General features: G+C 40.7%; 1 protein-coding gene across 20 annotated transcripts in view; it reads left to right on the forward strand.

Annotated features, from left to right (window-relative positions):
- The window catches only part of MYCBP2 (MYC binding protein 2), a 198,523-nt gene that overhangs the window by 99,308 nt on the left and 76,851 nt on the right, over positions 1–22,364 (forward strand). For 19 of the 20 annotated variants that reach the window (XR_014789262.1, XR_014789263.1, XM_084844798.1 and 16 more), the window contains 16 exons: positions 634–825; positions 1,217–1,423; positions 3,534–3,665; positions 4,135–4,313; positions 4,580–4,722; positions 5,570–5,670; positions 6,395–6,613; positions 8,117–8,342; positions 8,892–9,010; positions 11,002–11,089; positions 11,924–11,973; positions 12,478–12,650; positions 13,162–13,306; positions 14,240–14,452; positions 15,364–15,419; positions 16,212–16,327. Coding sequence is in view for 18 of the 20 variants with exons in the window: in XM_084844798.1 (XP_084700924.1) it covers positions 634–825; positions 1,217–1,423; positions 3,534–3,665; positions 4,135–4,313; positions 4,580–4,722; positions 5,570–5,670; positions 6,395–6,613; positions 8,117–8,342; positions 8,892–9,010; positions 11,002–11,089; positions 11,924–11,973; positions 12,478–12,650; positions 13,162–13,306; positions 14,240–14,452; positions 15,364–15,419; positions 16,212–16,327 (2,359 nt within the window). In the remaining 2 variants the exon portion in view is untranslated. The remainder of the gene's footprint in view (positions 1–633; positions 826–1,216; positions 1,424–3,533; positions 3,666–4,134; positions 4,314–4,579; positions 4,723–5,569; positions 5,671–6,394; positions 6,614–8,116; positions 8,343–8,891; positions 9,011–11,001; positions 11,090–11,923; positions 11,974–12,477; positions 12,651–13,161; positions 13,307–14,239; positions 14,453–15,363; positions 15,420–16,211; positions 16,328–22,364) is intronic. The other variant, XM_084844782.1, reaches the window with a different exon arrangement.

The raw sequence follows: 22,364 nt of genomic DNA on the forward strand, positions 1-22,364 counted from the left end.
ATAATGGCGTATTAGACAGTTGAACATTAGAAAATGGGAGGATCTGTAGGAAGTTGGAGAAGAAAGCTTTAGTTCATAGATTAAACATCAGCTTAATCGGCTAAAAAGTGAAGCTACAGATTTACAGTCCAGATAAATATTCCACAGCCCAGCGTGTATCTTTCTAATGTGGTGGTAATTTTTACATTGCATTACGGCGTATTTCTTTGATCTTAGAATCATAGAGTCGGAAGGGACCTCAAGGATCATCTAGGCCCAGTCTCCTGCTGATGCAGAAAATCCACTTCTACAGCACCAATAGGTGGCCATCCAACCTCTGCTTAACATTCATAACCTATTGAGGTTTTTAGAGTATCACTTTCTTGTAGATATGGATGAATTCACAAAAACCTTTTCATCTCATGTGCTGACTGCAGTATCAAGTGATGATTCTATTACATAAAGTGGCCAACACATGCCATACTTGGCTCAGAGTTTTAATATGACCTGAAACACAGCACTTTTCAATGGTTTAGAAGTTCAAATTTAAAATCAAGTGATTTTAAATGCATGTGTGAATCAGCCCAAGTTCTGTTACTTTACAGGTAATTTTATGTGAGCAGCTTACTTCTAATCTTCCAATCCATTATACAGAGTGAAGAAAATATCTCAGGGATGACAAGCTTTCGTGAAGTGCTTGAGAAGATGCTGGTTATTGTTGTGTTGCCAGTAAGAAACAGCCTTAGACGTGAAAATGAACTATTCTCTGCACATCTGGTTTCTAATACCTGTGGATTACTTGCAAGTATTGTGAGTGAGCTCACAGCTTCTGCACTGGGTTCAGAGGTAATGTGGCTAATTCATTAACATAATTACAGCGCCGTATTCCTTGTCAGTGCATGATAAGATAACACTACAGTAAGGCAATTAATATACCCATATTAAATTCAGATATTTTTCTTTAATGATGTTTGAATTATTTTTTTATTTTTCTGGAAATAGTGCAGATGATCTTAAGCTTATGGTTCATTTTGCCTGGTGTATTGTCCCAGAGCATATTTAAATGGGGGGTTTCTAGTTGCTTTCATGGTTTTTTGTAGGGATGGGTAACCAAATAAGTTCACAGATAATGGAATAGTTTACTAATGGAAGGGCATTATTGGATAATTCCATTCATGTAAGTTGCATTCGAAGCAAAATCTTCATTCTATTCTAATTTCTGTTTGCTTCTTTGCAGACTGATGGACTCAACTCTCTGCATTCTGTCAAATCAAGCCCAAATCGATTCACAAAAACAAGCCAAGGAAGAAGCTGGAATACTGGGAATGGGTCCCCTGATGCAATTTGTTTCTCTGTGGATAAATCTGGAGTAATTGTTGTAGGATTCTCTGTGTACGGAGGAGGAGGAATTCATGAATATGAACTGGAAGTCCTAGTTGATGATGTATGTATCATTGTGCATAAAAATTGTGAATAACCACAATTGTTCATGAAAAGCCTACACAGTTCAGCAGTGATGTTGCCTTCGCTGCTACCAAAAAAATCCACATAAAACTATTTGAACTACCATGTGGATTCTTATGCTCCTTTTACCTTTGTCCAATAGTCTAGGCCACTAGTATTCAACCTTTGGAGACCTAGGCCCACTTGAAACAATGAAATGCTGTTCAGATTTAATGCATATCTGTTGTAATTATGTCAGACGTGGGGATGGGGGAATGGGAACAGGGCTAGAGATCCCTAGCAGTAGTCTTAGTACCTGCAGTAACCTACAATTTGAAGGATTTTTTGAGGGAGCCATGACACTTAATCTAACTTTAAAAAGTGGTTTACATTTATACTGTAGAGAGTGCTCCCCTTTCTTCTCTCCCTGCCCCCATCGTTATATTTCTCTTTCAAAAACTGTGTGGGACAGGGAAGTAAGGGTACTCACCTTAAGTTGGCCATGGCCCCACTAGTTGAAGGCCAGTAAGCTAGGCCAGAGGGCCGCGGTGGCTTAGTGGTTAAGATGCTGAACTGCAGACCGGAAGGTCGGCAGGACAGCAGTTCGAGACCCAAGTGCTCTGTGACGGAGTGAGCTCCCGTCTTCAGTCCCAGCTTCTGCCAACCTAGCAGTTCAAGACCCAAGTGCTCTGTGACAGAGTGAGCTCCCGTCTTCAGTCCCAGCTTCTGCCAACCTAGCAGTTTGAAAGCAAGAAATTGCAAGTAGATAAATAGGTACTGCCTCGGCGGGAAAGGTAACAGCGTTCCGTGCACCTCGGTGTTCGGTCATGCCGGCCACGTGACCACGGAAGCGTCTTCGGACAGCACTGGCTCTTCGGCTTAGAAATGGAGATGAGCACCACACCCTAGAGTCGGACATGACTGGTTGGGGACACCTTTACCTTTACTTTAAGCTAGGCCAGAAATGTAATAGAAATGTTTAAAAGTTAATACTTTGGTTGTGACATGGCAATTATAGCATTACTGCTGTGACTGGGGGATACAAAGCAGAGCATCATGCTTTGTTTATAGATTTATTCCTTATATTTAGGTGGCAAGTTAGGAAAGATTGGGAGATTGGTGAATGTGCAACTGAATTGCCTTTGATCCTTAGATCTGTGCAGATATTCATTCTCATTCCCTACTTGTATTGTGAGATCAGGATTAAGCCAGCCTTACCATGGTACACCTGCCTTGCTCTTGCTTCCTATTTCCACACTGGACTTCACATTTTCATAAGGGCTTAACTATCTAGAGGCTGATGTGTGGAGGCCCCAACTTCAGAAATGCAGAAAAGAGTGTCCTGTTCCTGCAGATAAAGCTACACATGTTGGGCTCAATGGGCAGTATCTAACGGGACCCAGCTGCTAAAGTAAATTACTACTACTAAATGCAAATGTAAAATACGCTAGCGCAATGCCAATCGTGTTAGCTGGCATGCTGATTTCTCCAATGCACAGTGGGATACTGCCCAATGTGTGTAGGTCCCTGGCAAACATGAACTCTGATGAATTTAACGGCTTTAAAAAAAAACACATATGCAAGCAGCCCCCCCCGCTCGTCTTTTGTTGTTTATCTAGCATCATTTGTGTGCATGGTGCTTTATGGAATAATTAGCCACTTTGTTTTCTTTTGAAGATAAAGCTGGGTAGAAATTCTGCAAACCAATAAATAAAATGTGAAAGCCGAGAGCAAGGGCACTTTTTTTTTTCTCTGTAATGAAAGGGTGAGCAGAAAAGCAATATGCTGTAGTTTCAGTTACATGTGCTTAGGGTAAATTACAGATGAAGTTACAGTAGGACATGGTGACTAGGAGTTGAGGCAATAACTTCACAGAACAAGTGAGTTTTGAGGAGAGAATTGAATTGAAATGGCACCGCACAGGTATTTTGGGGAGTCAGTTCCAAGCATATGGGGCAGCAAGAAATGGCAGAGACATTTGAGGAAGCAGGAGACCTTTGAGGGGGCAGCGGCAGGTGGAGCTGGAGGAGCAGAGATCATGTGCAGGTATGTATCAGGATTTTTTTTAACATAACCGCATTAAAAAACTGACCTTTGCTCTTTTAATTCAGAGTGATCATACAGGAGATTCAACACATTCTCATAGATGGACATCTCTAGAGTTGGTTAAAGGAACTTATACTACCGATGACTCCCCAAGTGACATTGCTGAAATTAAACTTGATAAAGTTGTTCCCCTGAAGGTAAATAAAACAATGTATTTTCTGAATCTGAAAAAATATTTCTGTATTATGTTTTTACTGAGAAGAGAATACCCAGCTCTATCGAAGATGATCATTTTCTAAAATCTAGCATTTTTGAAAGCCTTTATTAGTATTATTTTTATTTCAGAATATTTTAAATGTTAAGGCATAATAGCAGGAGTTGTTAGTGGTAAAAATACATTCAGGAAGAGCGCTCCAGTGTATTGCATGTAACTATGCAGAAAGCATGTATAATAGGAAGATGATTGTGTATTGGCTTAAATTGAATAAAAATGTTATTTGAACAAGAATGTTGCAGGCAGTGATTTTAAATAAATCAAATAATTATATATTTTGAGAATGTGTATGCTGCCCTTAAAACATTCAGGATGTCTTGCATGTAAAAATAATTAATAAAATATTGCACACTAGTTTAATGTTGCATGCTTTCCTGGCTTTTGATTTGAAGGAAAATGTGAAATATGCGGTCCGTTTGAGGAACTATGGGAGTCGCACAGCTAATGGAGATGGAGGAATGACCACTGTCCAATGTCCAGATAGTGTAACATTTACTTTCAGTACATGTAGTTTGAGCAGTAATGGCACAAATCAAACACGGGGGCAGATTCCACAGATTCTTTATTACAGGTATGAATTGTATCATTGAATTTCATGAATTTTGTTTGATTTTATATGGAAACAGTATAAGGCCTAAGCAAACATGAATGTATTCCATGATAGAAGTGTTCTGTAATAGCTGTTGCTTTACTAATTTCTGAAGAACTATCACTAATAGCCTGATGTGAAGATTTAGAAAACAAATCCTGAAATAAGAGGGATAGGAAGACGGATGCTTTTAAATATGATACTTAATACTTCTATGAATGTTGTGGCTTAATTGTTCCATTTTCCAGAAGTGAGTATGATGGTGATCTACAGTCCCAGCTCCTAAGTAAAGCCAATGAAGAAGATAAAAATTGTAGCAGAGCACTTTCTGTCGTGAGTGCTGTGGTGCGAGCCGCTAACGACCTTTTACACAGGGCTCTTTCTGTAGATGGTAAGAATATGTTGCAAGAAGGGCTATGTTTCCTTTATTCAAGATTCATTTCTGATAGTGAGTTTCTGTACTGTGAATGTTTGCCCTTAAAATCTTCATTCACTTTATAAAACTGTTGCATGCTATTGGATAGTTACATTGACAATGTAAAGTTATACTAGAAACAGATACCCAAATATTTTACCTTGTCTCATGGATTCGATATTTTATTTATTTATTTATTTATTTATTTATATTTATTTCATAAATGTGAAATCTTATCCAGTCCGACACCAGTTCTCCCTGCAAACCTCTGTGTGCACTGAGAGGGGGAGAGGACTCGGCCCACCCCACTCTGCATACAATATAATGATTGAACCAGGAATATTTAAACACAACCCATTATCTTCTGTATGCATGGGAAGAGGGAGGGAAGATTGTGCAACTTCTAGTCTAGACCTTCTCCTTACAGGTACAGGCAGAAAAGTAGCATCTGAACACACGCCTATAGTCTGCCACATAAAGTGATGTAGGCATTATAATATTAGGTAAAATAATTATGGTTCTAAGTACAGATGTGGAAATAGTGTAAAACTTAAATCATGGTTAAAATTCATAGGGCGTGACCCAGTCACAATTGAGTGTTGTTTAAGTGTGGTTAATTTCAGTGGAGGAGAGTTCCCATTGTAATCAGCGGAACATAAAACATTTAACCCTGGCTCAACCATGCCCTTTATGAATAACTTAATTGTTCTACTGTGTCTTAACTATTTCAATGACTAATGAAAAATTATTTGTGTTTTCTAGAAGAGTACCTCAGTCTTTATAATGATCTCTGAGTTAGTTTGTTTGTTTGTTGGTTTGTTAGCTGATGATATTCCGGAACTACTCAGCTCTTCCAGTCTCTTTTCCATGCTCCTTCCTCTTATCATAGCCTATATAGGACCTGTGGCTGCAGCTGTTCCCAAGGTAGGTTCCTCAAAAACTCAATTCGTTTAGTTTTTTAAGACTACAAGACAACTAATGTGAGATATAAGGATGTCCTTTGTGTTTACTCATGGAACTCTGGGATGTATTTACATTCTAGTATGCTAGGAGGTTACCTTGAAATGGTTAGACTACCTAACTCTTTGAGAACATCCAGTATGGTTTCTTGTACTTTGTGGATCACCACATTTATCTTTTGATCATCGTGTGAGGGATGATCAAGCTTCCAGGTCAAAAGTCAACTGCTGCATTTGTTTTAGTGGTGCCCTACAGCTTTAGTTAAGAATCCAGTTGGCAATTCTGGTTAAGTTAGTTGTTAGCTGGACTGAAATATCCAGAACTTTAGATGAGCAACTTGTTTCAGCAAAGAATATTGTACTCAATTTGTCTACTTAGAGATGTCTTATAAGGTAATTTCCTATGCTCTGGAAAGAGGAACAGAGGTTCCAAGTCTGTGTACTACTGTATAGAAAAGATATTAGATTACCTGGGTGATGAAACACATTTCTTTAACTTGACATTTCAGTATTAGTGTCATAAGATTTACTTAGAAGTATGCCCATATTTTTATATCAAATATAAGGGCTAAGTTACATTAATGTGAGTGTAAGGCTATTAAAACACTGTAATATATCTCCAGACATGTATTTTAAAGATGTATTTTCCGTTTTTCAAATACTTGGACATATCCTTTGTCACATTACAGGTTGCTGTTGAGGTTTTCGGCTTAGTTCAGCAGTTGCTTCCATCTGTAGCAGTTTTGAATCAGAAGTATGCCCCTCCTGCCTTCAACCCCAATCAGTCTACTGACAGCACCACAGGAAACCAACCTGAACAAGGGCTCTCTGCTTGTACTACCTCTAGCCACTATGCTGTCATTGAATGTGAGCACCCCTACAAGCCAGCATGTGTTACTCACTATAAGGTAAGCTCTGCATACAAGTCTGCATCAAACTGCTCACCCATCCTTAAACATTTTGTTGAGTGTTGGATTCTGTTGCAAAGCATACCATTTTAATTTATTTTATGAGCTACTTCAGGTGCTGTGTAAAGGGGCAGAGAAGACAGTATTTGAATATTTAAACCCAGTAAATGCTGCAAATACCTTAACAGTAGCTACTTCATACTATAAACAAGTAATATATTATTTGCCTGAGGAATTTTAATTTGAATACATATAGCAATCATTACTGTAAAATATACTAAGTACTAATATAGATGTTACTGGTGTCTGTAACCTGATCTAACTGGTTAGGGTACTTTCTCATAGCTTTTTGTCAACTAAGTATTCAGGCAGACCTGGGGATTTGTCCACCTCTGTGCTTCTTGAGAAAACATATTTATATAAAAATAAATTGTGACATAGAAATCCAAAACTCTTCCTCAGAATAAATTATTCAGAAATATATATTTATTTAACTTATTCAAATGTTTTTGTAACTTATATTTGTGTTTTCTCTCAATTTTCAACTATTTGGAAACAATTGTGATAAAGGAACAAGGAAGCAAAGTTGACAAGCCAGTGTAGGTAGTAAAAGGTAGTAGGACAGTGACATGAAATTGTGAGGCCTTGGTAAGGATGGTGAATGAAATAGTTGTTCAGAAGTGTGGCTTTCTTTCTTGACTAGGCAGTTTGCTTGTCTTCTACTCCCCCCTGAGCATTATTTTAATATAACTTTGGTCAAAATATCTCACTGTGTTGAGTAGTTGTTATGAAGACTGTGTATAGCAGGCATGTATCTGCTGTTCAGCCCCCCACCCACTTCAGACTTTGGCAGCAAATCTACTTCTAATCCAAATGTGCACCAGGATTCTGATTTTTGAAGGTATCTGCAGTGTCTCCTGCAGAATCATGGCCTTACAACTAGTGGCTTACAGTGATGACTAAAAAGTCACACAGGAAGCAAAGGTGGCCTCAAACTGACTGGTGAAAGCAGCAGGAACCCAAATCTAACTCCTGAGCTTTGCCAAAGAGCTGCAGTTCCACGGCAGGCCTCTGCTGGTTCTGATTCTTTAAAACAGCTGAGTAAAAATGGGCTTGTTTCTTATCTTAATTTGCCATGGAACAAGAATAAGAACAGAACCCTCCAAAAGAGCATAGAACAACTTGGACCGTTACAGAGCAACCATACTAACCATTTTGGGGTTAGTGGATGTCCATCCGTACCCAATTATGTACAGCGTTAAGGTTTAAGAGGAACATGTGACCCTCTACATGGTAATGGAGCTTAAGGCTGTGGATGGCTGGTGGTGGTCCTTGCACCAATCCTCACAAGGTTTCATTTTAGATACTGTTGCTCAGAGCTGGTTAAATTAACTTCACCGTGATACCGAACGTAACCCAATTGTGAATGTAAACACAGCCAAACAGAATGTCAGTTAAAGAGGAGAAAAGGACATTTATTTTACTTTTCCAACTTTTGCTCAGGTGACTTTTCCAGACTGTGTCCGGTGGATGACAATAGAATTTGATGCTCAGTGTGGAACTGCTCAATCAGAGGATGTTCTTCGCTTGCTCATTCCTGCCCGAATCATCCAGAATTCAGGGTTTGGACCAAAGCAGACTTCTGTTCATGAAAATCTTAATTCATGGATAGAACTGAAGAAATTTTCAGGCTCATCTGGGTGGCCAACTATGGTCTTGGTGCTGCCAGGTAACTACAATTTTAAAAATGTATAATCATTGGCCAAAATTGACCCAAACTGTAGTTTTAGAAAATAAATGCCCTGCCTCCAGCAAGATGAAAATTATGTAGACTTTATGAGGGTGGAATTTTCAGAAATGAAATTATGGTATATGGTGTCTTCGTTTTGTTTTGTTTCGAAAGGCGTTGATTTGTTCAGTGAATAAATATTTGAAATATAAAGGCTGGGAAGCAGCAATGTCTTCTTATTGCAATGACAAAATCCAGCTGATGGCTAAGTGGTTCAGTGATTATAAAATCATGTTGCTTAATTACTTTTGCATAGAAGAAAATTGGGTGTTGTGGTGCAATGATGTTAATTCTACTTTTAGTCAGGAACCACATGGTTTGAAGTGTGTGGCATTAATACTTTGTTCCAATACCAGGTTCTGTTCCAGATGAGTAGAGGTTAATTACTGAGGAAAGAACATGGTGGATAATAGATGGCATGTGGAATTTGCATAAATAAGCTTACAAATTACTGATTTGTACTAAGGGGTGACTTGTCGCCCATTTTAGGTAATGAGGCACTCTTCTCGCTAGAAACTGCATCGGACTATGTGAAAGATGAAAAGGCTACTTTCTATGGTTTCAAGTGTTTTGCCATTGGCTATGAATTTAGTCCAGGGCCTGATGAGGTGAGGATAAAATTAAGTCTGGCACCTTTTAAAAAATAATCATAGTTTCCTAAATGCAGATTAACTGTATCATTTTAGTTCTATCTTAACTTAAGCATTTTGTAAATACGTATATGTGGGATTGTTCTGAAAAAATAATTTTGTTTGTTTTCTAATGTTTCCTTCAAGGTATATAAATGTGAGCCCAATTTCATCACCACAAAGGGTTTGATGCTTAGATGTTAATACAGATCTTTGGACTTTTAAAAGCATTTTATTTGTATGCCAGTGTTATGGAAAAATATTCATCAATTACCCCTGTAGCTCTGTAGTCTTCACGCTTTTCATACCGGTTATCTGCATTAAACCACGTAATGGGGACATATCTTTTAATTTATTTGCATAAGTCATCTTTCCAAGTCATTTTTGACCCACCAGTTGAAGACCAATAATGTATCTTCAAGCACAGCTGGAAAGTGAAAGGATTCGGTCTTTAAATTCTAATTTAATTTGTTTGAGACTTTACATTCCGTCCTTCAGTAATTCTACTCCCAGAGCAGCTAGCAAATAATGATATATAATATATGAAAACATTAAAATTGCAGAGCTAGTAAAAACGTAATTCAGTTCAGTTCATTTTATTATGTGGTCACAGACCCATTATACTAAAACATATCAGTACCAATAAGTCCAGTTCTAATAATATTTCAAAAGGCCTGGGAGAATAACATTGTCTTCTCTTGGTGCCAAGAAGACATGAGAGTGAACACCAGGCAAGCCTCCCTGGAGAGAGCATTCTAAAAACAAGGGACCATAACGGAAAAGTCCTCTTTTCTGGTCACCTTTGGACTTTCCTGAAAATGCAGGATCACCTGCAGAGGATCACCTGAAGGAGATCTCTCAAGCATATGGTCAGGTTTACGTGGGAGGAGGCAGTCCTTCAGGTACTTGAGCCCCCAAGTCATTTAGGGATTTAAAGATAAGCCTTAGGATTTTAAATTGTGCTCAAAAATGGACTGGCAACCAGTTGCTACAGTAGCGGCAGGATGTATTTCCCCAGCCACCATTTGTAGCTATTAGCTGTATTTTGGACTAACTTTCCAAGCAATCTAATCTGGAGATTACCAAAGGGGGAATAACCATAAGCAAGCTATGTTTGTCCAGGAGAGGTCTTAGCTGGTGCACTAGCTTTAGACATGGCATGCCATGATGGATCTGCTTGGGCCTCCAGTGAAAAGCTGGATCTTTCAGCACCACCAGACTGAGAGCCTGAGTCTTTAGGGGGAGTGCAATGCCATCCAGAAGAGATGGCATCCCGCTTCACCACTCAGTTGAACCACACCTTCTAGCAGTTACTCCATTTTGTCAGAATGGAGCTTCATTTTATTGGCCTTCCTCCAGTCTATTATTGTTTCCAGACACTAGTTCAGAACTTCCACTGCTTTACCTGAATCAGATTTTTAAAAGGACTTGGCATCATCAGAGTACTCACGGTTCCTCACTCCAAATCATCAGGTAATCTCACTCAACCATTTCATGGAGATGTTGAACAACTTGGGAGAGGAGATGAAACCTTGTAGGGACCCTGTAGCATAAAAAACCTCTGGGCTGAGTAGTAGTCCCCAAGCACCTAGATGGCAAGGCCGAGGTTTTTTCTCCAGTTCATTTACTCACTGGATCAGATGCAACACTTGCCACCGAATTAGGCTTCTGGGCCTCTAATCACTGTTGCTCCAAGGCCACGCAGTCTGCATTTCACAGCCACTGCTCTAGCCATAGCTTCCTTGTATGTTCCCAAAGTGAGGCAATAGTGAATTACGGAAAATGGTTCTGCTGCTTGCAGAATGCTTGCATGGCCAGATACAGACTAATTAGAAATGTGAAAGTTGATAATTGTTCATACTTTTATTTAAGTGGGTTTATTAAGTTTGTTATCAAATCGAGAAGATGAAGGAATTTGCTAAGCCCCTAAAATAACATTAAAAAGTCTTGTCTGTCTAATTTATTTTAAGGGTATCATTCAGCTTGAGAAAGAGTTGGCCAATCTAGGAGGAGCATGTGCTGCTGCTTTGATGAAAAAAGACCTGGCGCTTCCCATTGGTATGTATCTCTTTCTCAAAGACTGTTGTTTGTTGTAGGATTCAGCACAACATTTGCAACATGTGCAACATGTGCTTTTGCAGGGGTTGGGGATGTGATGTTAAAGATAGCTGTCTCGAACCAGAGAGCATAATCATGAGCTCGTGCATACTAAGCAGGATTTTTTGTTTTATTAAATATCAGCTCCTGATGCCATAACACAAACTGCTTTTGAGATTCTCCCAAGCTTCAGTAGCGGTTTCCCATGTGGCATGCAGGGCTGCTGTTTTGATGAGGGAGAGCCAACAGTCCTGCTTGGCATGTGGAGCAGTTTGTCAGTTCTGTGGATTGTGGCCAATAGACACAGTTTGGCAATTACTTCAATATGGTTGATAGTAAATTTTCTTGATTATAACATATTATAAGCTCACAATATTTTTCTGAAGATACTATCCTGTGAAGCATTTCTATTAAATGGTGTTTATCCTTTTTCTGTGTCTTGACCTGGCAGGACTGAGAAAAATGACTGACCTCTAGTTTTCTAGTAGTTCTACCTGTATAATATTCCCCCGCCCCTTGGGTTTATTCATGTGAGTTTGCATATGGCTTCACATTGTATCAAGTGTTTTTTCACCAGAATACTCAGCCTTTCATTCCAGCCGTTTTGAACAGCTTTCTGAGTTCTGTTACCTAGGGGGCAGGAAACTCAGGAGTTTTCTGACTTCGAGAAATAAGATTAAGGGAAGAGTCAGTTACCTGATTCATCACATGGGGTGGTACGGGGAAAAATCAAGGTCCATTTAAAGCTTTAAATTGTATTTTGATTTCATGACTTTATTTACTGTTTGTAAACAGGTAATGAATTTGAAGAAGATCTTGAGATACTGGAAGAGGCTGCTCTGCAGGTAGACAATTGCTAGTGTCCTTGCAAAATAAAAGTTTAAGGTGGTTTGCTAGTTGGCACAAAACGGAAAACTGTTGGAATATGGTTTAATTTGGTTTGCGTAAGTCTTATAATAAATGAAAAAAACATATATGTTTATGACCCCTCAACCCTGTGAGATAATGTTAGGTGAAAGATGTTGGTTGTTCATGGTTGCACAGGAATTTAAACCTATGTCTTTCTCTTGTGCATGTAAACAAAGACCCATCAGGTGGGTCTTTTGGAATTATATTTTTGTAATGTAATTATTGTATTTTGTAAATGTTCATCACTTTAGGGGCTTTTAATAAATTGGATGCAAATTTAAAAAATAATTAAATTTATTACCAAAGGTAATCTTGTTTTAAAAGGTAATAATTGAATGTATTCCCAAAAGTAGTAATTGAATTTATTACCGAAGTCAAACTTCTTTTAAAAGGCAGTAAATTTGTTTAGATATAGTTCATATTTTCTCAACCCTATCCAGGTTTGTAAATCTCACTCGGGCATCCTGGGTAAAGGCTTAGCATTGTCTCATTCACCAACTATCTTGGAGGCACTAGAAGGAAATCTCCCACTGCAAGTACAAAGCAATGAACAGTCATTTTTGGAGGATTTCATTTCCTGTGTACCAGGATCAAGTGGTGGACGGCTTGCAAGGTATTGTAATGACTAGTTTATATCCATGCCCATCACTGCTAAGGTGCTTCCATTTTGAGTAAAGAAATAAGGCACACACTATGCTTCTAAAGTTTTTTCTAGAATCCTCTGTTAGCTGCTTTGAAAAACTTGTGATTCCCCTTCCATTTACATTTATCTATCTTTGGAGCGTTTAATAAGTACAGAAAAGAGCATGACATTTTGGTCCTTCAGAATTAAAAAAAATTACAAATGGCACAAAGTCTAAATATAAATCTAAGCAAATGTTTTTATCTCTACATGTGGACAGAAGGCTTTGTTGCAAAGATAAAAATAGTGTACTTTGTTAACTGTTGTAAAAACATAAGATCTTTTCCTGTTCCTAATAGGTTTATCTTGACTTCTGTGATATATAATTTACATATTTTCCAAAAATGGTTGTAGATGCTTCTCTGAAATTGTATTCTCACAAAGCATGATGATATAGAGGATTTTAAACGTTAACTTAATGATTTTATCCTTCCTATTTCAGATGGCTTCAACCAGATTCATATGCAGATCCCCAGAAAACATCCTTGATTCTGAATAAAGATGACATCCGATGTGGCTGGCCTACTATTATTACTGTGCAGACGAAAGACCAGTATGGTGATGTTGTTCATGTTCCTAACATGAAGGTAATACCTGATGGACTACCGATGATGTATTTTAATAATGTAACTTGTGAATTCCTCCCCCCCCTGCCCAGAGTGTGGCATTTTGAATTTTTTAAAAATAAATGTATAGGACCTAGGGCGCAGACCTATTGGTTGCACCTTCGCTGCTTGGAACCCTCTGATTTCTAACATTTCCAATATTCTTGTGCCCTGCCAGGCTGAAGGTGGTCAGGGGGTGGTCAGATCACCAGTTCCCCTTTCTGAGGTTGGAATGCCGTGTCTGACCTCGGAAGGGTTTTTCCATGCAATCCTGTGGTCCTTGGAATGCTTTCCCAGGGACCATCGGATTGCTGTCTTAGGAAAGTACTACTTGATATAAGGCTGACACCCCCCCCCCCCCCCGGCTTAGTCTTTGTATAATTTGCAGCACATCTAGCATATTGAAACTTAATTCACTCTTCAGATAGTGATCAACAGTGGTTCTAGAATATATACATCTAGAGTGTTTGTTTTAACCATTTTGGTGTTCGGGAATTTCCTTTTAAAAAGCATTGCAGCTCCTGTGTTTTTAAAAATTATAATGCCTTGCATAAGAACTTTAAGAAGCAATGTTAGTTTATTGCACCTCTGCTTGACAGTTAGTTGGATATTTTTGAGGGTTGACTATACAGTGAAGGTTCACTTTCTGTTGGGGGACATCATCCTTGAACTCTTCCTTGATGAAATTTCAAAAGTGACATTTAGAAGCTGTGCAAATCTGTGAACATACCATGTTTTTCCTGACTTTTCGGTAGGTTAGTGAAAACAGATTTTCTGTCAATTTCGTCTGGTGATATAAAAATGCATTTTGAAAAATAGCATATATTTCCAAAATAACTCAGATATATTAGGATATTGCTGACCATTTTTGAGGACTTTAATTATATTCTCACTTTTCTTATTGAAATTTATCAGGTGGAAGTTAAAGCAATTCCTGTTTCCCAGAAAAAAAACAGTTTGCAGCAAGAACAGGCAAAAAAACTGCAACGTATACCTGGCAGTCCTGCAGGTGCTGCTACTTCTGGCACTGACATGACCTTTGGAGGACTTCCTTCCCCAAAACTTGATGCTTCATATGAACCAATGATAGTGAAGGAAGCTCGCTATATTGCTATTACAATGATGAAGGTAAATTGTTATTTAAGTCATTCGTTTTTAGATATTGATCCTCTGAGGAAGAGGAAGTGCAAGATTAACCAGAGCAGGGGTGCACAACCTGCGGGCCTCATGAGGCACTCGCCTACTCCTGGTGTGGCCCACAGAACTGTGGGACCCTGGTCACTTTCCCAGGAAGGGAAGTCCACTCTTATCTTCAGTCACTGATTGAAGATTTTCCTAGCTAGCGCTAGCAACGGAAATCACCCTCTCATCTCCAATCAGTGATCAGAAATAAGGGCAGGGCTTCTCTTTCAGCACAGGCACTAGCTAGGAAAGCCCTGCAGCCTCCCCACCCCAGTGATCTTGCTGCAGGATTGCTGGGATGCAGCGTGAGGTTAAAGCTCCCCTTCCTTAAAGTGCTGGCTCCCCCATCACAGTGATTGTGCTGCAGGATCACTGGGATGGGAGATGGTGTGTTGGTGTATGAATGTGTGCTTGTGTGCTCCCCCTCTCCTGCCCTGCCAGTCCTTGATACAGCCCTCATTTCAAGACTGGAAATTTTTAGTCCTGTTTGGAAGGACAGACGCTTGACTGAAGTGGGTTGTGGCACATCCTCTGCTTCTGTAAACATTTTTTTAAAAGTTGGACAGTATTTCTTGACATTCTCAACAGACAGGCCAAGGTATGATGGAGAAAATAGGTATCACTTCATCCCAGAGTGGCTGGTCCAGTTATATGAGAGTTCAGGTGCAGACGCATGTTAAATAAAGACAGTCGTTGTCCAATAAACTCCTTTCCCGTTCAGAATAATCCCTTCAGGGATGGAGCAATTTTATCTATTTCAGATTTTCCTTGCCACACTTTACTGCTGAGGAACCAGATTGTAACTATTGCAATTAGTATTACAACAGATGCAGTTTGATGTGCTCTTTGCTTTATAGATATATGAAAATTATTCTTTCGAAGAGTTACGCTTTGCTTCACCAACACCTAAGAGGTAATAATTCTGTACAAAATGTAAGACATAAAAAATCTTAAATTATCTTCTATACAATTTTAAGAATTGATTACATGTGTGCATATGGCTTTCTGTTGTAGGATAGTAATTTCTGCTGTAGGATAGTAATTTTATCAAAAACCTGTTCAGGTATCCGTGATTCAGAAAGTACTATATGTAAGACAAAACAATCTAAAACACGGTTTTATTTAATTTGCCTTAAATGTGGGGAAAGTTGTATTAAACTTTGTAGCTCAGTGGTTGGTTCCACCTCCATTTGAATTATAACCTTTGCATTTTTGTACAGTTTTTTTTCTAAATGTCTGCATTTTGTCAGAACGATGGCCAGGATTATTAAGTAGGCTTGTCCAGGGGCATCTATGAATCTGGTGGGATTTGTCACCTTCTTAACAGCAACCTCCATGCCATTTCATAAACCATTTTTGAAATTTCCCTTAATTTCAAAATCGGCTTCCCATGGTGAGGGGTGGTGGTGGTGTTGTTTTGAGAAAAACAAGTCTAATGTTGGAGGCATGGAGTGGCACAATGATTGGAATCCCAGCTGAAACTACCAGGGGCAAACACAAAGCAGATGCACCAGGAGGAAAAAGGTGGCGATACCCAGAACATTTGGATAGCATTTGCAGGGGAGATTGTACTGTATTGCTTTGATTTTGTGTTTCCAGTATTTCACCCTATAGTGCTGAATTTCTAAGCATAAGCTGAAGACTTGCATTAATGTTGAAGTGGTGGGTGGAGTGTTGTGATTTCAGTATCCTTTTTTTTTTCTAGACCCAGTGAAAACATGTTGATAAGAGTCAACAATGATGGTACTTACTGTGCTAACTGGACTCCAGGAGCAGTTGGTCTCTACACCATTCATGTTACAATTGATGGCATTGAAATAGGTATATAAAAAGCCCTCATCTTTGTACAGTGTCAAAATATCAGTAGATCCATAGCAGTATGTCAAAATTTGAATAAAGAACATTTGTTAAGGGTCATTATAAAAGTTAGAAGAGAACAAGTTTTGAACAAAGACTGTTTTCATTACCCCTTCTTTCTACCTCAAAATCATATTTGAAATTCTTGAAAATAAAACAGAACAAAGGAAAACTGGCAGAACTAATAATTGGAATACATATTTAATTAACAATATATAAATTATAGCTAATATTAATAGCAACTAATGTTTATTACTGTAGTGGATGATTGACCGCATCCCTGCTATACTTGCTTGAACTCTCCCACCACCAGATATGGAGGCTGTCTCTCTTGCAGCCTCAGCCTTGTATAAGTTCATGATTGAAATGCCAATAACTGAGTCATTTGCTGCCCAGCCATGCCTTGCATGACAACTCAGAGAATAGCAGTGCATGCTCCTTTGTGAGCCAATAGCGTATCCAGCGTCTTCAAACAACATTTTTCCACGTGTATCCAGTCACACACATCTGGAATCCATGTTGTGTGAAGCATCCCTTGAAATCCTTCATGAGGCATCATGTTTATATATGCATTTCCTCCAAATAGCCTTTGACAGATAAAAAGTTTAATAAAAAAGCACATGTGTTTCTGTCACCTTGTCAAGGCAAAGGAGGTTAATTGGTTGAGACCCTTTTATAATCTGCTCCATTTTATTATTTGAATGCTGGATCTTTAAATGCAGTCTTATGTACATAGCTAACTCTTTATTGATTTATGACTTGAATTCAGCTAAGGAACTTGTAGCTTGTTACTCTTTGTTTCTCTTGTGCATGTAAACAGTACATCAGGTGGGTCTTATGTGCCACCTAGTGGTCCAAGGCAAAATCACTGCTCTAATTAAGTCTTAACTATCTTTGTCACCTTTGAAGCTCAGTTTTGTGATTTTGCCTCACTGAAGTGGTCATGGATTCACCTTTCTGCATTCTTCTGACTCAGGCTTGTTTTTTTCCAGTTTCTCCCTAATTTTTGCACTTCTGTATGTTGTTTGTTCTCCTTTCCTCCCTTCCCAATCTTCTTTCCTTTCAGGGAAAATAATACAAAACAAAACAACACAGCTTCTCTGTTCTTGTCAGCTACCTTTATCATCATTGTTATCTCCATCTCCCCCACCCCAATTTGGCCAGCCTTTTTGCCCTTGTGCCTTTGGCTCTGCTGCTTGCTATGGGGAAAGCAAAAGGAAAGTCTGTTTCTGCCACAAATCTCATAAACCTCGCCCAGCAGTCTGCTCAGGCTATTCACAAGCCACCTCTGTGTGGCCTCTGTGAGCGACAGAAAGGCAATAATGGCGGCCATTACTGACCTTCCTCAAATTCACACTGAAGCGGCTTGTCCATCTTTATGTTTATGAAAAAGTTTATGAAAAAGCAAGGCTTTCTGTCTCATCCAGAGCTTCCTTTTCTCCACCTTTGGAAGTTCTCAGCATGGCTCAGAGCAAGATTGAGTGCCTGCAATGACATAGCCCTGGTTGGTATGGATGTTGGGAGTTTGAGAGGAGGAGGAATAAGAGGAGGACAAGGAGGGGAGAGTCTGGCATTACACAGGAACCCAGTGTTTGCTGTATTGTCTCCCAGGTGGTTTGCCAGAAGGAGCCTCAGGGCAGATGAAGATCTCTGTGATGACAGAGAGGCAGACTTGGCTGGGAATTTGGGCAGTCTATTTTTGACGCAGTCTTCCCTGGATGAGGTCCAGGGGTTCACAGACCACTCTCTGGGAACAGGGGCATCCTCCTCCTGGCCCACTGCTTTTTCCCACCAAAACCCTGTCAATCCCCTGCATTTAGGCAACGATTTGGGGGGATTCAGTTTCTCTGGGAATTCCACCTTCTCTGCTACAGCGCTTGAAGGAGGCTTTATTAGCTGACCTGGCTAAGGATGCCTTGGTTCATTCTCAGCCTTTAACCCTTTCTGTGTCTGCTACCACTAGAAATGCTGCTCAGCCCTCTAGCTCAGTCCTAATGTCACAAGCGCCAGCTCGAGACAGTGTTCATATATCTCCAGATCCTCATGTTGGGCCTAGGAGGAAGTTTAAAAGAAAAGGTCCAACCCAAGTCTGGACTCTCCTAACCCAGATGACAATGATGCGGACTTAATTGTCCTGGATGAAGAGGAATGGTGTGGTGAGTCCGACCTTGAGGGTCCTGATTCCTGTCACCTATTCCAGGACTCCCATTATCTCTCCCTGCTATGTAAATCTATGGTAGCCTTAGATTTGATTCTTTCAGAGGAAGCACCTCAACCCTCAGTTTCTAGGATGGCAGCTGTCTGTCCTGATCCTCAGCCCAAGATGAAAGTAGTGAAGCTGCCTGCTCTTATCCCAAAAGTGATTAGAGGTGAATTGAATTCTCCTTTGCAGCACAAGAAATCCCTCGCTATTATTAAAAAACAGTATGTTTTAGAGCAGCTTATTATGGATCAAATTAAAGTCCTGCTTATTGATGTGCCCGTGGCGGCTCTGGTGGATTGTGCTCTTCACCCGAAAGATACGGATGCGCTGCTCAAGGAAACAGTTGAGCGCAAGCTGGATACTGGTTTGAAGGAAGCCCATGTATTAGCATCCCCGCCTATTTGAGTGGCAGCTTCAGCGTCAGTCTTTGACAGACCTTCCCTCCTGTGGTCGAAAGATGTGTTAGATGGGGCACTTCATGATCCAAGGTCTCTAGGGTGCTAGCTTTAATTGCTGGTGCCTCTTTGGATGCAGCTCAGTTCTCTGCTAGATCCCTAGCAGCTGATGTGTTTCCCAGGAGACTCCTTTGGCTTTGCCATTGGAAGTCCAACCTAGGGTCAGAGCTTTTCATTGGGGGCAAGCTCTTTGCGGATGATGCTTTAAAGGATGTCCTAGTCTAATCAAGATAAGAAAAAGGCTTTGCCCCTGCCAAGAAAGAAGGACGAAAGGCATTTCTTTAGGAGATCTTTTCATCCTCACCAAATGAGCCAGCCATTTTGTTTCTCTAAAACCTCTGGGTGAGATGTTTGGTCCACCTGGCCCTCCTCAGCCCATTCCTGAGGAGGAAATAAAGCCCAACAGAACTTCCTCGCTAGATATGGCTGATCCATCATGTCAAGGGGATACAGGCACCAATTCTGACACCAACCTTTTGTTGGTGGGCAGTTGTCTTGCCAGGAACACTGACAAATGGCTGACCAGGATCGTTGGGTCCTGGAGACTCTTTGCTCGGGTCTGCATCTGGAGCTTACATTTTGACCTCCCCACTGTTTTTTCCCATCACCAACCCCAGCAAATCCAGCCAAAAGGGAGATGGTGAAATTGGCCATCCACCTTCTACTAGACGTTGCAGGAGTGGAAGTGTTGTCTCCAGAAGAGAAGGGATTAGGGCTCTATTCTCATTTCTTCACAGTCTCAAAGGAAGATGGATCGGTCAGAGCTGTTTTTGATCTCAAGTTCTCAACCACTTCATCTGTTACTGCTGGTTCCAGATGGAGACTCTTCTGTCCATCAAAGAAGCTCTTTGCCTAGGAGACTTCATGACTTCAGTGGACCTCAGAGAAGCCTATCTCCATGTTCCTATCTTCCTCAACCATTGTCACTTCTTCCATTTTGCCTTCAAAGGGTTCCATTTCCCATATAGGGCCATGCCTTTTGGCCTAGCTTCATGTCCCAGGGTATTTACAAAGACCATGGTCACTTTGGTGGCACACCTTCACATGCAAGGGATCTCAATATACCCTTACCTTGACAATCTTCTCATCCATTCAGCCTCTCAGTGTCAGGCAGTGGACATACTGCAAATCACCCTGGCATATCTCAAGGACTTCAGTTTTCTGGTCAATAATCAAAAGAGTCATCTGCTCCCCTATTACAGAATACTCCACCTGGGGGCCTTAATAGACACATACATAGGGACCATGGTTGCCTCTGCAGAGAGGTTCTTCAAAATTCAAGCCGCAGTCAAATTTATTTGCTTCAAGAAGTTGGATGACTTCATACTTCTAATGAAGGTTTTGTGCATCATGGTGTCAACATTCCAGGTAACTCCTTGGCAAGACTTCATTCTCATCCCTTACAATTGGCCCTTCTTCCTTTCCAAAATGATATAACTTCAAGATGTCACCTGAACATTCATCTGTCCAGGACTGTTTGAGCTTCCTTCTGCTGGTGGTTCCTCTATCCTGTTCTGAAGAGAGAGGTCCCCCTCCAGGATCCCCCAAAACAGTGATTACATCAGATGCCAGCCTTTCTGGTTGGGGAGCTCTGTGCAAGGGGAGGATGGTTCAAGGAACCTGGTCCTCGGGGGGGTCGCAGCTTCCTATCAACCTACTAGAACTCCAGGCAGCCAGGCTAGTGGAGAGGAAGTACCTTCATGCAGGTACTTCCTCTCAGATCAGTCTTCATCCAGGTGGACAGTGTCACAGCCAAAGGCACACATCTACCATCAAGAAGGAACAAAGTCTCCAGACCTCTAAGGAGGCAGACTCCTTCCTTCTTTGGGTGGAACATCACCTAGAATCCCTCTCTGTGGAATACCTAAGCAGGGGGAGAGAATACTCAAGCTGACTGGCTAAGCATGAAATGGCTAAACCAAGGAGAATGGATGCTTCATCCAGAAGTCTTTGAAGAGATAGTTTCTTCTTTCAGGAGAGTCCAGATGGAGCTGTTTGCATCAGAAGCCCATCACCAGGTCAGTAAGTTCTTCTCCAGTTATGCATCTCCAGCAGCAGAGATGACGGATGCCCTTTCTTCTCCATGGCTGATAGGTTTTCTCTACGCTTTTCTACCGCACCCTCTTTTCTCCAGGGTTCTGTGGTGGTGAAGGAAGAAAAGGTGAGACTCATTCTGGTGGCTCCCTTTTTTGGCCACGGAGACCCTGGTTTCCCGACCTAATCAATCTGGCAGCGGCTCCTCCTCGGCCTCTCCCTCTGTGGGGTGACCTGTTATCTCAAGGCCATCTCCTTCAGCCAAACCCTGCATGGCTTCAGTGACATGTCTGGAGATTGAAAGGAACTGTTCTGCCAAAGCGGAGCTCTCCCCCATGGTAATCAAGATTATCTTGGTCTCTAGGAGACCATCTACCCACAGAATTTACCAGAGTAAATTTACCAAGTGAAGATAGTCTCCACTTGGTGTACTAAGAAAAGGATTTGGGGCTCAAAAAGCCAGAATCTCAGACTTTTAGCATTTCTGCAAGACACTTTGGCTATGGGTCTCAAGCCCAATACATTCAAGCATCAGGCTTCTATGCTATCTACTCTTTTGTAAAAAAATCCAGATAGGTCCATGGGTGCTCATCCCTTCCTTAAACAGTTCCTGTGCAGGGCTTTTTCACAGTCATCTTCAGTTCAACACCGTTTCCCTTCCTGGGATCTCCATAAAGTCCTTTCAGCACTTCAGAAACCACCCTTCGAGCCCCTGAAATCAGTATCTCTCCGACTGCTCTCTTTCAAGGTTTTATTCTTGGTGGCGGTAACCACAGCCAGAAGGATCTCCAAACTTAGTGCCCTCTCTGTAGATAAACACCTGTGTGTTCCATAAAGATAGAGCGGTGCTCTGTACTAACCCCTTTGTCCGTCCTAAAGTTCTGTCTCCTTTTCATTATGAACAAGAACTAATTCTTCCCACATTTTGTCCTTCCCCTGTGCACCCCTCAGAAAGGAAAGTGTTGTCCCCTTTGTTGTCAGGAGGGCCCTGAAGAATGAAAACTTTTCAGCAGTCAGATTCCCTGTTTGTGTCATTCCATCTTGCTTCCTTGGGACAGAAGGTTTCTAATGCCACTCTGAGTAGATGGCTAAAGGCATGTATTTCCCTAGCCTATTCCTGCCTAAAGTTGTCCCCACCTACCAAAATTGTTGCCCATTCTACAAAGCAGCAGCGACATCGGCAGCTTTTTTCCTCGATGCTCTTCTGCATTGATTTGTAGGGCAGCTGCATGGGCAAATCCTAGTACATTTGTTAAACATTACAAGACTGACTTACATGCCTCTGCTGTGGCAACCTTTGGAAGGTGTG

This window comes from Heloderma suspectum, chromosome 3, assembly GCF_057233095.1.
Source record: "Heloderma suspectum isolate Gila_16-S chromosome 3, 16-S_ref, whole genome shotgun sequence".
Taxonomy (NCBI): domain Eukaryota; kingdom Metazoa; phylum Chordata; class Lepidosauria; order Squamata; family Helodermatidae; genus Heloderma; species Heloderma suspectum.